At 54.6% G+C, this 17,195-nt stretch overlaps 2 protein-coding genes across 4 annotated transcripts; one reads left to right on the top strand and one right to left on the bottom strand.

Annotated features, from left to right (window-relative positions):
- The first annotated feature begins 39 nt into the window (after positions 1-39).
- On the top strand, positions 40-8,126 carry RNF25 (ring finger protein 25). The gene is made up of 10 exons (XM_062579161.1): positions 40-86; positions 217-291; positions 374-476; positions 571-638; positions 1,404-1,473; positions 1,620-1,691; positions 2,339-2,479; positions 3,069-3,158; positions 4,194-4,328; positions 4,460-8,126. Exons 1-10 carry the CDS (start codon positions 49-51, stop codon positions 5,198-5,200), a joined length of 1,533 nt encoding a protein of 510 aa, XP_062435145.1. The 5' UTR covers positions 40-48; the 3' UTR covers positions 5,201-8,126.
- Positions 8,127-10,022: 1,896 nt separating this feature from the next.
- On the bottom strand, positions 10,023-17,098 carry LOC134142018 (mitochondrial chaperone BCS1). Of its 3 annotated transcripts, none has more exons than XM_062578715.1 (8): positions 17,054-17,098; positions 15,195-15,571; positions 14,542-14,681; positions 14,232-14,426; positions 12,880-12,943; positions 12,291-12,460; positions 11,639-11,756; positions 10,023-10,754 (listed from the first exon to the last, which is right to left on the bottom strand). In XM_062578715.1, exons 2-8 carry the CDS (start codon positions 15,512-15,514, stop codon positions 10,502-10,504), a joined length of 1,260 nt encoding a protein of 419 aa, XP_062434699.1. In that variant the 5' UTR covers positions 15,515-15,571; positions 17,054-17,098; the 3' UTR covers positions 10,023-10,501. The 3 variants fall into 3 exon arrangements, with proteins under 3 accessions (XP_062434699.1, XP_062434701.1, XP_062434700.1); XM_062578717.1 differs by having other exon boundaries at positions 15,195-15,383; positions 17,054-17,079; XM_062578716.1 differs by lacking the exon at positions 17,054-17,098 and adding an exon at positions 16,837-16,993.
- Between the last annotated feature and the right edge of the window lie 97 nt (positions 17,099-17,195).

Here is a 17,195-nt window from a genome sequence, read left to right as displayed (position 1 = left end):
CCTGGCAACCGCCCCGGCCGCCCTTCCGCTTCCGGGTCGCGCGGCAAGATGGCGGCGGCCGGCGACGAGGCAGAGGCGGCCGACTGGTAACGGCGGCGCCCGCGGCCCCCGCTCCCTTCCCGCCCTCCCCGGGCTCCCGGCGGGCCCGGCCCGTCTCCGTCTCCCGCGGTGCGGCCGGGTCCCCCGGGCCCCCGCCTCACGCCCGTCCCCCCGCAGGGCGCTGCCGTCCGAGGTGGAGGTGCTGGAGTCCATCTACCTGGAGGAGCTGCGGGTGGCCCGCGGCGGCAGCAGGTACCGTAGCGCGGCCCGAGCCGGGCCGGGCCCCGCGGCGGCGCCCCGGCGCCGGGCCTCACCTCAGCCCCTGCCCCCGTAGGTCGGAGCCCTGGGAGCTCTGCATCACGCTGCACCCGGCCACGGGCGAGGACCAGGACTCGCAGTACGTGCGCTTCACCCTGGTGCTCTCGGTGCCGCCGCAGGTAGGGCCCCCTCCCCGCCTCTCCCCTCCCCTCCCCGCCGCCGCCGCCCCACGCCTCGCCTCTGCGCCTTCCGCTTTGCTTTTGTGTTTTCCAGTATCCCGACAAAGCTCCGGAAATCGCCATCAGGAACCCGCGGGGGCTGTCAGACGAGCAACTTCAGAAGTGAGTCCTGGGGAGAGGGGAGGGGAAGGAAGAGGATGAAACTCGGCTTTGGAGAGATGGGAGGGAGACAACGCGCAGCGTTTTAGTGCTTAAAAAGTCTTTTCTCAAGTTTTTGTGGATCCCCTAACCCAGAATGGTTACAGGACACTAAGTCTTCTTGTCTTAAATCATATGTGAGCCACTGACACTGAATTCACTGACAGTGAAAGATTAACTCTCTATATGGGTTGTTCCGCTGTGCTCTGCAATGAAACGTAATGTAAATCTCTTGGGCCTCCAAAGATGTTGATCCTGCTTTGGCAGAGATGGGACCAGACTGAGTGCTGGTGCTCAAGCAGCCTCTTGTGTGTGCGCTCCTGTTTGCTGTGCAGTGCGATGTGCGCACGGAGAGCCTGATGCCCGCTGGCAGCACGGGACTCTGGCAGACCTGCCTTAAGGGTCACTCTGTCAGAAAATGAAGCCTGAGCATTGCCAAATCTGAAGTGTTTCTGGATGAGCTCAAGCCAGGGTAGTCTGCAAACCTGCTCTTGTGCCTCTTCTGAGGACAAAGTTGTCCTGGGCACTGGCTTGTGAGGTGCTAGAAAAGCACATGAATACGTGTAAGTGTGTGTGTCTGTCCAGTGCTTTAGGTAAAGCCTGAAGCCCAGTGCCTTCCTGTGTGGTCAATTTTTCTTTGACTTGTCATCACAGTGAGGTGACAGGTATGTGGGAGAGTATAAAGATATGTCTACACTTGCATTAAGGGTTTCTTATTCTTTACCCTAGGATTTCACAGACTCTAGGACATGTTGCTGAAGCCAGGCTGGGGACAGAGGTGTTATATGAGCTGATCGAGGTGAGAGTTAGGGGAGTTTGGGTGAGTGGCCAGCCAGCCACTGATACTGTTCTCCTCGGAGCGACTTCCTGAGGGTGACACAGCCTTGAGCTTGGGCCCATGAGAGGCCACTGAGTGAAGAGTTTGCTTTTCTCCTTTTCCCACAGAAGGGAAAGGAGATTCTCACTGATAACAACATTCCCCATGGCCAGTGCGTGATCTGCCTCTATGGATTCCAGGTAGGAATGTGTGTCTCAACTCCTGCTACTCCGGTCTGTAGGGAAAGTTATTAACAGGTACCATCCTAAAGCAACAGATTCTGCCCTCCATGTCAACCTGAAGATAAGTTTCTACAGAAACAGGATGTAGGGGTGGTCAGTGATGCCAGAGAGTCTCTAAGGAAATTAATGGAGTCTGTGCGTAGCTGCTGGTGTGTCCTAGTCTTCCCATGTTGATGAAACCCTTCCTGGAGTTCGTGGCACAGGCAGTCAGAGGAGACTGAAATGCATCCTTGCAGATGCTGCGGTCTGTTGGGACCAGGGAGCTTATCTTGTCCAGGCTGCAAAGAGAGGTGATTCCTGTCTAAGGGAGAGACTACATCAGGTAGGAAGAGATCTGCTCACACAGGAACATGTGCAGAGAAAACAGTCACAAAAACCTTGCAGCTTGCTATTAGGAATGCTTCTGACTCTCAGATTTGGGTGAAGTGCCTCCATAAGAACTGAGGAGGAGACAAACCCAGTGAAAGGGGTTATGTGGCTCAGTGCCAGCAAAAACACTGGTTCCCTGCTGCCAGTGCTGACACTGGAGTGAAATCCACTTTAGCTGGGGAGGCTGCAAAGCGCTGTGCTCAGAAACTGTTAAAGCTGCCCTCTGTCTCCTACAGGAGAGAGAAGCCTTCACAAAGACCCAGTGTTACCACTACTTCCACTCCCACTGCCTGGCCCGCTATGCCCAGCACATGGAAGAGGAGGTCCTCATGCAGCAGGAGGAGAGAGAGCAGCACCTGGCACCTTCCCCCAAACAGGTATTGGGCCCTGGGCTTCCTCCCTGAACCCACTGCACCGGCCCCCATGACTTCTGTGTCACTGCTCTTGGAGGCAGAGAGCAAGGGCTTGTTGGGTCCAGCAGCTTTGTGCAGCGCGGTCAGTGTCATGCCCATGGACAGAAATCAGAATGGGGACTGGACCAAGTGACTTCCAGGAGCCCTTTCCAACCAAAATTACTGGGTGATTTTTAGTACTTCAGCAGTTAGCTTATAGGATTTCTGGGTCAGTGCCCAGCGTATGAGGGACCAGAGGAGTCTGTTACAGTCTTAGAATTCTGGAACCATAAGACTTGGAAATGTTTTCAAAGGAAAGGTGAGCTCCTTCCCTAATCCTGTAACTCCAGGGGTTTGCAAGGCTTCCCAGCAAGATAAATATGATCTCCAGCATTTGTAGCAGTCAGCCAGGCCAGGCTGTTTTCACAGTGCTATAATCTCTCTGCTCTGCCAGGAGAGTGCTTGTGGTCAGCTGAAAAAGGCTACCCTGTTTCACTTCCAGGCAGGGGATTATCCAGAAGTGTGTGGGCTGGGTCAGAGCTTGGGATTGGTATCAACTCTCCCCTCCCTGCAGGAAGTCGGTGTGCAGTGCCCTGTCTGCCGGGAAACCCTCGTTTATGATCTTTGTGCTCTCAAGGCAGCGCCGCCCCCGCAGCACCCACTGGTAAGAGACAGGGTCTCATCTGCCTGGCTGTATCTGCTCTCTGGGTGGCTTGAATTGGAGGTGTTAAAATGAACAAATGTATATGTGCCGTAATCCTTCATATCTTTCTAGACAGTCCATCCAAACAGTAGTTCACAGAATCTAGCAGGGCATCTGCTGTCTGTTTGACATGCTCACAAAGAGCAGTTTTAGTTGTTTAACACTGAATTTTCTTCCAGTAAATCATAGTATGAGATGCTGTATCCCATGTTCTTCACATATAGAGATGTGCAGAGAAGCCAAGGTCTGTCTGCATAGCCACCAAGCCCTGGGAAGAGAGCTTATTGTCTGGGCTTGTTCATGTGCACTGCCAGTGACTCTAGAAAAACAGACAAAAGCACAAGTTCTATCTCATGTGCACATCTTAGAGGGGACCACTGCAGCTTCTCTGCTGTGGGAAGGGGCCTTGCCAGAAAGAATCCAACTTCAGGGGTGATAGGACAGAAGGAATGTAAGGAGCTGTGGTTAAATCTGCCTGTGTAGATAACACAGTCTTGTGGGAAAAAGGCAAAGATGTGTAGCATCATTGGTCCTGCCCACTTGGACAAGCAAATGTGCTGGGAGGGAAGTGGTTCTGCAGAAGGGCCTGCATGGACCCTCTTTGTGCTCTCTCTGCTCTAAGGAAATAACTATGGCTTTCCTTAAATGTGCTCCTGCACATACTGGGACATTGTTAGTCGTGTGGGTGATCGTGCCTCATACATTGCATTCTGTGGTCTCTGACTTAGCCTAGTGCTTCCCCCTCCAAAGCAGGAGGTCCCAGGGCAGTCAGTGCAGGGAACAGTGTCTCTGCATTAGTGTGCTCTGCCTCCATCTAGGGATTTCACATAGATCTGTAGGCCTAGCTGATAGTATGTGGTGAACAGAAACAGGTTGCCTGGGTGCTCTGTGATCAGAGGTTGGTTTGGGGAGACACTATTAGTACTGCCAGCTGCCTGCCCATGCTAGGTGTTGAGAATCTCCCTTATCCTCCCCCTCTTGCTCTTTGCCACTCAGGAGCCATACAGACCAGATGCCAAGACACTGCAGCACCAAGAAGAACTGCGCTTAATCTTCAAGAGACAACAAGAAAAGGGGGGCATTATTGACCCTGAAGCAGAGAGGAATCGTTACTTCATCAGCCTCCAGGCGGTACGGCACTGGGGGCAGAGTGTTACTGAGCTCCGTGTTGGCAAGGGGGTCCCTGGGCTGCTAGGCCCAGCGCTAACATCTGCTGTGGGGCTACCTTGTCCCTTTCTTTACCACTGGCTTCTTTCTTTCAGTCTCCAGCTACTGCTGATCCCGGCCAAACAGCCTCTGCTTCTGAGCCACTGGTGACTGCAAGTGCTGTGGATTCACCCCAGCCACCCTGCCAGCCCTTGGCTCCGGAACCAGCCAGTTCTCCAGAGGCCAGGGCGGAAGCCAGGCAGCCAGAGAGACAAGCTATGCCTAGGGAGCAACAGAGCAAGCGAGAGAAGCACAGAGGGGAGAGGCTGGGCCTCAGAGGCCAGAGCAGGCAGCTGTGCGGCAATGCGCAGGGAGCAGCAGAGGAACCCTGTCATCTGCTTCATGGCTCCAGGGGCTCCAAGGGCTTCAGCCGGAGACCAGAGCGGAGGGAGGAGAGGAGCCAAAGATCTGGTGGGAGGCACAGCCAGGAGTTTCAAAAGCCTCACAGCAGAAACAGGACTGCAGTCCTGCCTGAAAAAAAGCAGTTGAGCCCTGAAGACTCCTCGGTAGTAATGGGGATATCAGACTTAAAAGAAGATTACCATGATGTGGGGAGATGGACTCTGGAGCAGGGGGCTGAGGCCCAGGGCAATGAGGAGAATCCAGCACTTAACCGCAGTGACCATAGAGCATCCCCCAGCTGGCAAGGCCACTACAGGCCCTGGGATTGCGGGAGGTGGGAGAGGTCCAGGATGCAGGAGCGCGGCTCCTACCCTAGAGCACCAAGAGGGCGAGGAGCGTTCAGGCCTGGTGGACGTCGAGAAGCCCATTTCCTTGAAAAGGAGAGCGGCTCCTAGCAGGATTGGTGAGGGGCTGGGCTAGGGGAGGGAAGGGCTGTTTTGGGGGAGAACGGTGAAGGCTGTGGTGGAGCAGTAGCAAGCAGATGCCATACCCCTTGGAAAGGAGGAGGCCCACCCTGGATCTCTACTGTGTAGCTTGGAGGCAGTAGGCATGGGGCACAGCTTGGGCAAGGTAGTGTCTCTGAGGCATAAGTGCAGAGTGAAGCATACTGTTGTGGATATCTGGTGTGAGATATCACCAGTGGTGGAGAAACTGACTCCCGACAGTCATGGCAACCTTAGTCTTGGAGGATGCAGAGGGCAGGGGAAGGCTTGATCAGAGACCAGCTGCCACCATGCATGAACTGCCAAAAAAATCAGTGCCTGCAGAGCAAAGCGATCAGGCCCATCAGAGTGCCACAGCAGAGCCAAAGCCTACCGTGGCACCTTCCCTGGAACCAAGTGTCCATGTAGAGCATGGTGGCCCCAGACAAAAAGGTTGTACTAGGGCAGCAGCCTGGACCTCAGCTTACTGCATCCCCAAATGATTTTCAGAGTATGTTCTCAACCTGCAGTTCCTTGGAGATGATGTTGCTTCTCCCCCAGCCCTGACCTCTGCTCAGGTGATAGGCTTGGCCAGACAGCCCAGGAAAGTCCTTTGTACAACAGGACACTTCCCTATAGCAGCCAAAGTAGTTAAGTTAGTTCTAAGCCGGCACATTGGCAGGGCTGTGCAGTGAGTAAGGCTTTGGGTTGGCTGCTGCTCCCCCCAAAAGTCTGAATTTAGCTGGAGCTTCTGCAGGGTCCTTCAGCTACCTGTTCACAGGCAGTGGCTGCACTGGAGAGACTTGGGAAAAGCGTTCTGCTCTGTGTCCTGTGTATTTCTGTTAGGATCCTTTTCTAAGCCTAGGCTGTCTTTTGGAACTCACAGAGGCCCAGAGTGAAGACAGGTTCCAGTACTTTGAATTTTCTTACCTCCTTTCATCTTCTCTTCATGCTGCTCTTGCTTTAAAGAAATGGGGATTTGCTTTTCATACTAACATGTTCCTGGTGCAGTTCCTTCTACTGGTGTTTCACAGATTTAAACCATGTCCCATTCTGAAGACGTGATGGGAGATCTCAAGTCTCCAGAGTGGGACATTGCTACAAAATTAATGCATTGGGTTTTCTTTCAAACCTGTTTCCTTTGTATTGTCTACTGCCCCTCTTTTTATTTATTTATTTATTTTTTAACTGGTCTCCAGTGTTGGTCTCTAGTTAAAGTGTGACCACCATTTCCCATGTGCTGATGTCTCCCTACACTCAGATCCAGAGCAAAGATCTTCCCCTGAGCACTCCTGGGTGCCACAGGAGCTCTCCTGCTCCCAGTTTTGCCTGGCTCAGTGTAAACTGTCTAGTCAACCCAAATCATACTGATCCCTTCACACTTGTTTGTGCCTTGTGCCCCTGCGCACACCTTTTTGGCTCTAATGGGGGCTGTTATGTTCGTCTTCCTCTTGCTGAGCATTCTTTGAGCAGTGAAGAAATCACCATGCTTTGATTTACCACGGCTTCCAGTGCAATCGCTAGGAAATCAACACTTTTCTCCAGGCTGGGAGAGCATTTGCTTCTCATTTGCCTCACTTTGCCTTTCAAATCCTTTCTCACGTAAGCAGTGCACAGAAGCCTTTTCTTGAATGGTCCACCTGCCTGCCCTGCTCTCTTCCCTTCTGGCCTTTTCCTGCTGCTGCTGCTTTAACTTGCTACCTAATGGTTGGTTGGTTTCTTTTTAAGGGGGAGGAATCTTCCTTGTTTAAATTTCAAACATAGGCCTGTTTTCGTCCTGCTTTCTAGCATGTTAATACTAATGAGCTTTTTTTTAACCCCTTTCCTCAGTCTGAGCCTGTACTGCCCATCTTGGGCTTGCAGGTCTGAGAGTTAAACAGTATGTCCTGCTGGGGACCAGGGCTCAAAACCTAATCACTGACCCCCTGAAACATGTCCTCATTTTTTTTTCTTTAGAGCTGCTCTGTTCTTGTTCCAGCCTGTTTGTGGGTGAATGGCCATTTGGGTGAAAAGGGAAGGTGAAAGCTTCAACTGACATTGGTGCTGTTTTGCTGCCTTCTGCCTTTACATGTGAAATTCGTGTGCTCCAAAAAATAGGTTTGATCATGTCCTGAAGGAAACACAAAGATCTCTGCCCTTTGCAGCAGCTGTAGCTAAAGCTGCTTTGCTTCCTCCAGAGAGCTAGATTCAGTGTCTCCTCGGCTGGAAAGCTGTTGTGCCATGTGTCTGCAAATATGGGAAGGCAGCCATGGAAATCCCAGTGAGCGGGGACTTGGGTAATTTCAAACAATCAAATGCCAAACCTGTTGGAGGGCAGGAGGGTATTTCTGTTTGCAGGGATTCAGAAAGGGCCCTCAGCTTTCTGACCCATTGTTGTCAACCTGGAGCAGAGGAAGTCTTTCAACTGTGTGGAAGAGAATTTGGGTTAAACAAAACAAGCCCCAGAAAAAGCTTGGCAGCAGCAGCAGCTAACAGCTGCCAAGATGGCCAAGGGCAGTGCAGGCTGGCAGGCAGAGAGGAACTTGGCCCTGGCTCAAAGAAGATTTTGGGGCAATGTGGGAGATATCGAGGCTGTGATCTGCCTGCCCTCATCCCAGCCTGATGCATCCCCTCCTGCACCCGAGAGTAGCAGAGAGCTCTGGAAGGGAGCCTTTGCCTGGCTCCTTTGCCCATGCCTGTCTAGGGTGGGGATTTGGGATGGGGGGGGAATGGGAACCTGAGGGTCTTCGTTTGGCGCCTGCCTGCATCCCTGTTCCTGGGCTGGGGGGTGCCAATGCTGACCTGCCTCACAGGGCTGTTGTGAGGCTTAACTGGCAAAAGCCGACAGGGGCGCTGGGTGGAAAGGCACTGGCCGTGTCTGTAGTATTAACACTATTAAAAGCAAGCAGAGTGACTGACATTGCTGCCTGGGCTCTTGTATGGTGACGGGCTGGGGGATCTGCGTGCCTGTCTCCTTCACCACATCACCGCCCCACCAAACTGTTGGCTCATGCCCTTGCTGTTTGCTAGGAGTTAACTGGCCAGTTTTGCTCCTCAGCATTGCGGAAAGAGGTGGGAGGCAATGTGAGCAAACGCAGGCAGTGTTTGGGGGAAAGATGCCAACAGCAGTCATGCTCTGGAGAGCAAGTCTGAACTGTAATGCTTGGTGTGAGCCTGCTCTTGCCATCTCGCAGCCAGGCTGGGTACAACTCTGCTCTGTGGCTGCAGGGCCTGAACGATGTGTGCCAGAGGCTAGATCCAGGCTCTGTTCTCTCTAGCCCTTCACCCACCCTGCCTCTGCTTGTCTGTGTGTCCCAAGGAGAGCCCCTCCTCCACGTTCGTTCTCGAGCTTGCTTTATGGGCTGGTGAAGGTGCTGACTGCTCCTGGTCTGTGGCTCCTAGGTAGGCCGTCCCTCCTACCACCTGTAGAAGCCAGCCTGAGTCACTGGAAACTCCCTTACGGCAGCAGGATCAACCCTTTCGGCCCTGCTCACGGACTCCGTTGCTGGAGGCTCCCCAGCACAGCTGTCTGCTGGGCCTGGGCACCCAGCAGGAGACGGGCACAGCCGGCATATGAAAGACGCCTCCTAAAACCCTGCCCACCCCCCAAAACGCTCCCCCAGCATTTTGACAGCCCCGTCTAGTGCTGTGTGGAAGGCTCCTGGGTTGAGGCTGTTCCCAGCGCAGCTGTGGGACGCTGTCTTCAGTGAAACAACTCGCACACACGTGCTGTTGCTTGTGGAAACATCTCTATTTTGGAGCTGCAGCCTGGGCACTTCTACGCTACTGCAGTTTGTTTTGTCACGGAATCCATCAGTCACTGCCAGGCTGGGAGCAAACAGGCCCCTCGCTCCAGGGGCTGTGTCCCCTCAGCGTGGCTGGGGAGCAAAAGGCAGCGAGCCGCGGCCTCCCGGCGGGCAGCCAGGATGGGGGCTCCCCCCAGCCCACGCTCCCTTCCCGCGCCGGCAGCTCCTGTGCAAGTGCTGCCTCTGCCCTACAAACCTCCTCTGGCTCCCAGCTTGGCTGGGATGTGACGGCAACGCTACCACCCCGAGCACTGAAACCAGGCCATGAAAAGTGAGCTGCCTGGATGAGGCCTCCCCTCCCGCATTGCGTTTCAGAGCCCCATGTCCTCCCCTCCACCTCCTCTTAGGGGGCTACTAACAAACCACGCTCACCCAGGAAGGATGCCCATACAACCGCACCCCGGGGTGCCACAGCCAGCAGCCTGAGAGCAAGCTGTCTCTTGGGAGTTGTTTTGCTTTTCCTGAAACAGCTCTGGCTTTGCACTACTGACTGTGGCAGATTCTCCTTTGCCCTCACGCACAGCAGACTTCAAGGCTCACAGTTTGCTCAGCTTTAAGCACAAAGCACGCTCCAGCACAGTGCCCGGGCCAGACCGGCAGCAGCCCTGTGCTGGAGGGAGAGAGGAAACCCAAACCAGCAGCACACGTCAAGTAAATCCCCTCTGAAAGGGCACAGGGTCTGCCCAGGTTCCTGGGTGCGGTACCACCCTAACAGCCCTGCTGGCAGGCAACCCCCAGACAAGAATATGGTCCCAGGAGGACCCAAGCTCCCAGACCTGATCAATCCTTTGGTTTGATCTCTCCTTCCAGCACCAGTCCATCGTTACACTAGGAGCTGCACCCTCAGAAACGCAGCCTCTGAGGACAAGCCCCAAGAAGTGCCTGGAGCAGTGCTGTTCCCACCTGTTGAAGCTGGAAAGGGCTTTGGGCCAGGATTTGGACCATGAGGCAACGAACAAGCAAGGGGACAAAATTGCCACTTGGTGGCATGCACACAAAAGCAAACAAGATCCAAGAGCAAACAGCGATGTTGTACACTTCACAGAGAACATTCACAAGACCGTGAAGACTATTCTGCTGAAGACCTCTCTTTACAGATCTGCAGCTCTCTTCAGCATGGCAGCACTGCAATGCCTTGCCTCAGGAAAATGCAAGTCAAAGGGGTTGACTTGTTATGGATTTATACCCAGAAGACTTGGCAGATTATGACAATTCCAGGACAAGGTGCTCTGGCTAGTGGAGCCATCATATCAACACCCAAACACTTAAGTCAGGGAGCAGCAAGAGCTGATCCTCTCACCCTGCTGCAGGACTGGCAGCTCCAACTCCCTGTATGCTTTAATAAAAAGCCAAGGCCTTGGTGAGGTAGAGATGAAAAAAAAAAACTGGCCTGTGTGCCTGGGCAGCTCCACAGCACCCTCAGGACAGTCAAGTCCTTGCCCCAGCAGTTCCCAGGCCTCACAGAGCGGCAGGCAAGGCTTATCCCTTGTCACAGCAGGATGGAACGTATATTTTCAATGGCTCCTTTGGGGTCTGTCTTGTAGAGCATGAAGTGGCCCTGCACCTGGGCAGCGCTGATCTGATCAGAGACTGCCAGCGCCTGCTCTGCAAAACGGTCAGCTGCAGCTGGGGGCTGCTCAGGGTAGAAGCGCTGGAACATACAGGCAAGCTGCCAGCGGGAGCAATGGCCCACGTACTGCTTGAGATCCACACGCCCAGGCCGCACCAGGGCTGGGTCCAGCCTGTTGAGAAGCACAGAGAAGTGAGAGATGTCCCAGCCCTCCTCAACCAGCCAGTCCAGAGGAGCACCTCTGCCTGCCTTCTCTGGCCAGGCTGTGTTTTGCCCCACTGAAGAGAACTTCAGTTTTCTTATCCTGGAGAACTGCTCAAAAGCCAAAGGGTGCCTTGAAAATTTAATCAAACTATCTCTGCAGGACGAGTCTAGCAGGAAGCCCCCTCCACACTAGGACATGCCAGCATAGGATCCTATCTACCTGGTCCTGTGTGCTCTGGGATGGTAACGGTGGGGAACAGCTTTGTTCCTGGGGGTCTGGGTTGACCCAGAAGAAGGGACAGAGTTTGGGAAGGGCTAACTGCTGAGGAGGACAAGTTTGTCCTGAGACCCAGCTCTGCCCCTTGGTGTCCTGTGGGCAGCTTCTGAACAAACCAGGCAACTTAGGCCAATTTGGTCTGGACTGAGCCAAGCCCACTGCCATGTAGCCTTTGGCAGATCCACGAACTGGGTTCCTGAGCACAGCAAGGGTGTCAGGAGCCAAGGCTGCATCCTGTTGACTGGGCAGTGTGTGGCACCAGCTTTTTGTTCATGGCATATAACTCCAAATCCCAAAGACCTCTGCATGCAGAAGGTGGCACCGCTCCTGAAGGGAGCAACCAGCACTGTATGGTCTTAACAGCAAGCAAGTATCAGAGGGACCAGCAAAGGGGGCTGTTAGGAATCACTGGATCTGCATCCTGCAGATTGGGAAAACCTTATTTGGCCAATGAACCCCCAAACCTCAGACTGGAAGGCACAAATAACCTTCCATAAAGCCCTGAAAAGGGCTCCAAGAGAGCAAGCCTTCCCCCATACCACCTTTCCCACTCCCCCCAATAGGCCAGCTCTGACCTGTCCACGTAGTTGGTGGTCATGAAGACAATCCTGGCCTCTGTGGAGGCCACGCCATCCAGGGCGTTGAGGAGGCCGCTGAACGTCAGGCGCCCCATGCCTTGGTACACAGTGGGGTCTGCGGACAGAGATGTCTCAGATCTTATCTGCGAGCCACTCACCCAGGGCGGTCTCATAGGCCACCTCCTCACAGCCAAAGGCTCACCACAGCTTGGCAAAATGGCTGCCTGGCTGCTCCCGTCTTAAGTCAAGTACTCCACTCTCTCCTTCCCTTCAGCAGGCCCTCTGCCTCTCGCTGGCTGAGAGCCCATACACTTTCCTTGTCCACAGGCAGCCCAGAGAATCCAAAAGGTGAATGGGGGGGAATGCTGTCCCCTCTGTCACACTGAGAAGAACTCAGCAGGACAAATGCCTTTGCTTGAGGTACTATTAAGACAAGGGACCGCAAAGCTCCTATTATATAGCCCAACCCAAACTGAATGAGGTCCAGTTTGGGCCATGAAGACCAACACAGCTGCCCACTCCCAATCTCTGCTGAACTGGACCCCAAGAAACTGGTATGGCTGCAAGGATCCCAGAGCCCAATCCACTTCCTCACACAGCTGGCCAATCTCCCTCCCCTTGCCCAGCCCAGGAACAGGGATTTGCTCACTCTCGGCAGCAAGGTCCCGACTGACAAAGGCAGCATCCACATCCTCCAGAAGGATGATGCTCTGCTGCGGTGCCACACTCAGGAGGTGATTGAGCCGGTCATCGGAGAGGCTGCGATCGCTGAGGCTCAGCAGGCAGATACTATACTGCAGCTCCCCAGCCAGGGCTGTGCTGGGAAGGACACAAACCACAGGGGTGAATCAGGGCAAGAGAGCCCTGAGCAGACAGAGGTAGGGGAAGCTGGAGAACAAAACCTCCCTGCCCAGCACAGGGCAGAGGGCATATACCTCTTTCCCCCGGTGGGGATCAGATACTGGGTGTAAACCACACAGCCTGATCAGCCTGCTTGGCACATTGTTGTTATGCAGGGCTGTGCAAAGCAAGGGTGTGGAGAAATGCTGCCACCCCGAGTGCCAGCAATGCAAACACTTATGCCAGACACGGTGCGGGAGACGCAGCTCTCTAATTCACATTCCTGGGCAGCACATGGCTGCATTTTGAACCCAAATCCATCCATACACCCCCATCAACTGCTGCCTCCCAGAGCAGGCAGCTGGCAGGAAAGCCACTGCCCAGCCAGTAATACTCACATGAAGCTGCTTTTTCCGCAGCCAGGTGGACCGTACAACAGGTAGCCTCTTCGGTATGGGATCCCTAGGAAGACAGTGTCCTTTTAGGAACCAGCACAAGGCCACAAACAGAGCACATCTAACTGTCCCCCACCTGCCACAGGTGACAACCCTGAGCTACAACTTGGGTTGTAGCATGGGTTGTTCTGCAGCCAGCAGTAACGTGGTTTCCATGAACCATGTTTTGGGGATCGCTGCTTCAGAAGGATCTGCGCCAACTAATTACCCAGTCTTCATCACTGCATCTGCCCATACAGACCTGAGGTACTGATATCAACTAAGGCACCTTCACAGCCAGAACAACAGCTGCTCTAGGCTCAAGGCCTACCTTTAGGGGCACCGAGAAGAGCTCACAAGTGAGATCCACCGATGGAAACGGGGAATTTGGCTGCATAGACAAATCAAGCTGGATGCTCTGAGCTCTCTTCCGCAGAGCACAAGGGCTATGCCGAGCATGCATAGAGGATGCAGCAGGGGAAGGCAAGAAGAACACAAATCTCTCTGCAGCTGTTCCCAGGGAAGGCCGTTGGCATCCTGCCTCTGCCCACAGCAGCATCACAGGAGCAATGCACTCCACAGCTCATTGTGGCTCCTGGGATTGGAGGTTGGAGCATCTGCTCAGAAAAAGCCTCCTCCCAGGAGTTTGTTTAATTGCTATGCATGGCAGGATGCTCAAAGAGCCAGTGGAGCCCCATCTGTCCTTAGAGATGGGCTGAGAAGCAGGACGGTGGGAAGTGCTGAAATAGGACTATAGCAGGCACAGCAGCAGAGGACTGAGAAGCTGCAGATACGGATGTGAGCAACAGCCTCAGCACACACTAGGTTCAGTCCTTGCTAGTGCCCACTCCTTCCTTTCTCCTCTGTGCTTATCTACATTAAGGACCCTTGACCAAGGTAGGAGCAGGGGCAAAGACCTGCAGAGCTGGTAACAGCCTGAACACAGCAGAGGTGAGAGCACAGCTTTGTGCCCAGGCTCACACATACAAAGGACTTCTGCAAGGCTGTGGTAACAGAGGCCTCAGCTGCAGCAAAGACAAGGTAATATATACTCTCAAGTCTCACCAGGACAGGCCTGCAGGACAGGAAAGAATGCAGGGCATGGGCAGCACCTCTGGATCTTAACTGTATGTGAGCCCCGAGGCCTGACTCCCATAGAACTGAGAGGAATTTGCCCCTTTGCAGATCCAGGCCTAATCTCCGCACCTCAGCTCAGTTAGCGAGATGCATGTGAGACAGTTCCCCACAGTCGTGGCTGCAGAAGGGTGAGGAGCCATGCTGGGCACAATAGGGAGGACGCTGAGCCAGAGCCTTGCCTCTCTCGCTGTACCACTTGGGGTTCTCGATGAATTCCTTCACATCCTGGACCAGCTTCTCTGACACACCTTCCTCCAGCACCACGGAGCTGAGGGGGCGGCGCCGGCGGGGGAAGCCAAACTGCCGCCACTCTGCTCCCATGGCCGTGTACATGATCGTCCTTCCTTCTTGCTGCTGCAGAGCCAGCTCCCGGGCTGCAGAAAAAGGCAGAGGGGATGGTTGGCAGGGAAAGGGATCTCCTGTGAAGAACCAGGTATCTCCAGGGAGCAGGTTGTTCCCAGCAGGGCCTCACAGAGCTACCCTACAGACCTTCCTGGAGGATGTTGAAGAAGATCTCCCGGTTGGTGCCTAACGCAGTGAAGGTGACAGATTCCCAAGGGGTCCCAGTGTGCAGGTCAATCATCTGCTTCTCCCGGTTCCTCTCAATGCGAATCCACTTCCTCCTATACCTGGAGCAGGAAGATGAGGTTGGGGGGAGCTGGGCCAGAGCACACCTGCCTGCACCCACCTCCAGGGGCAAGCCACAGCTCACCCTCCACACTCAACTGAGTGCAAGTTTCAGCTGCTGCCTTTCATTTCCCAGCCCGATGTGCCAGTCCTGTCCTCCTTGCCCCCAAATCAGGCACAGCAGAGGACAAGCTCAGCAAAGGGATCTCAGAACCAGTGTGTTCCCTGCTGACTTGGCACATGAGGACTGGCTACATACAGGGATCTGTTACTGCTCAGCTGAGCCCGGACAGAGGGCACAGCTTATATCATGTATCAAGGGGCACATTCATCTCAGGTAAAGAAATCAGTTCACTCTGGCAAATATGGGCTTCTCATCTTCTGTCCTAATCTGAACATAGGAAAGAGGCAGGATTCTCTCCTTTGCCTACACGGGCCACACAGATTGGCGTTTTCTTGCCAAAACACTGGCCAGTCCCCAGACTGCTTTTCCTTCTTCCCCTGCCCTCCCTTACCAGATGAAATGGTTCCCAGGGCTGGGGACAAAGTCAAACTTGGTGCTGATGCGTCCACTTTCATGCTGCAGGTATGATGTCTCAACACTCAGGTGCTGTGTGTGCTTGGCGTGGTGTGAGATCCAGCTCAGCAGCCAGTGGTAGCTCTTATCCTTGCTGGGCACCTCCAAGGTGATCATGAAATGGCGCCTGAAAGCCACCAGCCCAAACTGAGCCCCCTTCCGGGCTAACGCCAGGGCTGTGCCCACCCCCACGAGGCCAAACCCGGCCCCAAAGTACGGGTTATCCTTCAGCGCTAAGACAAAGTCAGAAAAGGGCATTGCGGGGGGTTAAGCAGCTCCTTTCAACAGCATCGTCTCTGTGATATAGAAACTAACCTGTGTGAAAAGAGACAGAGAAGGTGAAAGGACTGGATGATGGAGCAATGCAATACAGCAGTGGGAGACATACTGCACAGCCCACAATTGCCCGGTCTTTTTGTTCTCAAAGTGAAATGTGCCTCAGTGCACTTAGATTAATCCATATTTACACTTTCCCTTAGAGAAAACAAACCACATCTTGATATGGAGAAAACCTTTAAAATGAAACATTCAGCACAATAAAAATCACTGGAGACTCTAGAAAGCCCCAGCCAAGGAGTTTCTGCATTTCAGCACAGCTCTGTTGTAGACTCATCGAGCTAGCAGAGACTGCCAGAGGTAATATCTCTCCCAGGGAAGTGGGGAGAGAGCGCCATTTTCAACTAGCTCAGCTGTCTGAGCAGGCTCCCAGCACAGACACCCCAACAGCTGCACTGGCACTAACTGGAAGAGCAGCAGGCTGTGCTGTGGTACTGCTACAGCTTGATCAGATACTGCTGCAGACTGGCTGTAGCCTCCCAGTAGCTGTTAACAGCAAGGTCCAGCTGCATGTGGCATTCAGTTCCCCCAGACTACGCTGACCGTGAGCCTGACTCCTTCTGGACAGAGGTCACAAGCTGGTCCCCACCATTTATTGCAAGTTTTTCAGAGTTGTGGAGAGTCACTTTGATCCTGAACACAGGGCTATATCGGCTTAGCCCGTTATCAGAGACTGGCTGCAGGAACCCCCTCCCTTTCTGTAAGCCACTGGGATGATAAAATGTAGGCAAGAAACAGCCAGGAGCTGGTCAAGCACAGGAGCATCTGCTGCTGCTTCCAGCTAGGACACCAAGCCCCAAGTATTACACTGTCTTGTTCCTTACACAGCTGGAAATCACTGAGCACCGCAACTATTTACGATTTATTGCCAGAACAAGCCGAAATGCATCCACAGGCCAAGGCGGAGAGCACGTTCTTTGCTGTTGGCAACCGGTACGCAGCAGGAGAGGAAGCAGCACCTCCATATCGATGCTGTCAGGCCAGCTGCGTGGACCTCCGAACAAGTATGCTATAGAATAACTCCGGCCCCATCCCGAGCCAGGGGCTTACCCCGCGTCGCAGTTTGCTCTCCACAAGCCAGCACAGTGTCCGACCCCGCATCTCTGCGGGGATCCGGCACCGCAGCACGATCCCGCCGCCCCCGTAACGGAGCCGTCTTCGCAGCAACGCCCCCCCCCCACGCCCGCCCAGGACAAGTGACCCCCATTCCCACAACAAGGCTTCAGCCCCACAGCACCACGCACCCCTTCTTCATAGCACGGTCTCTGCCCCACAGCGGGGCCTCACGTCCCAACCCAGCAGCGTCCCTGCCCCATAGCGGAACCTCGTGCCCCATCCCAGCAGCGTCCCTGCTCCGCAGAGGGGCTACAGCCAGCAGAGGGTGCCCACGGCCGGGGCTCGTCCCCTGCCCACGCCAGCTCCGGCCCCACCGCAGAACCCGCTCCTCCCGCCGCCCCTCACCTCCGCGCAGCGCCGCTCCCGCCGGCCCAGCCTTGCTCTCTATGGTTCCGGCCCGCACTTCCGCCGCCGCCGCCGCTTCCGGCCCACTCCCGGCACGTACCATAGAGCGGGGCCGGGGAGCGGGGGCGGCGGGGCAGAGCGG

This window comes from Rhea pennata, chromosome 6 (genome assembly GCF_028389875.1).
Source record: "Rhea pennata isolate bPtePen1 chromosome 6, bPtePen1.pri, whole genome shotgun sequence".
NCBI classification, from domain to species: domain Eukaryota; kingdom Metazoa; phylum Chordata; class Aves; order Rheiformes; family Rheidae; genus Rhea; species Rhea pennata.
Note: the sequence above shows the minus strand (reverse complement) of the source record. Positions and strands in the feature narration are given on the sequence as shown.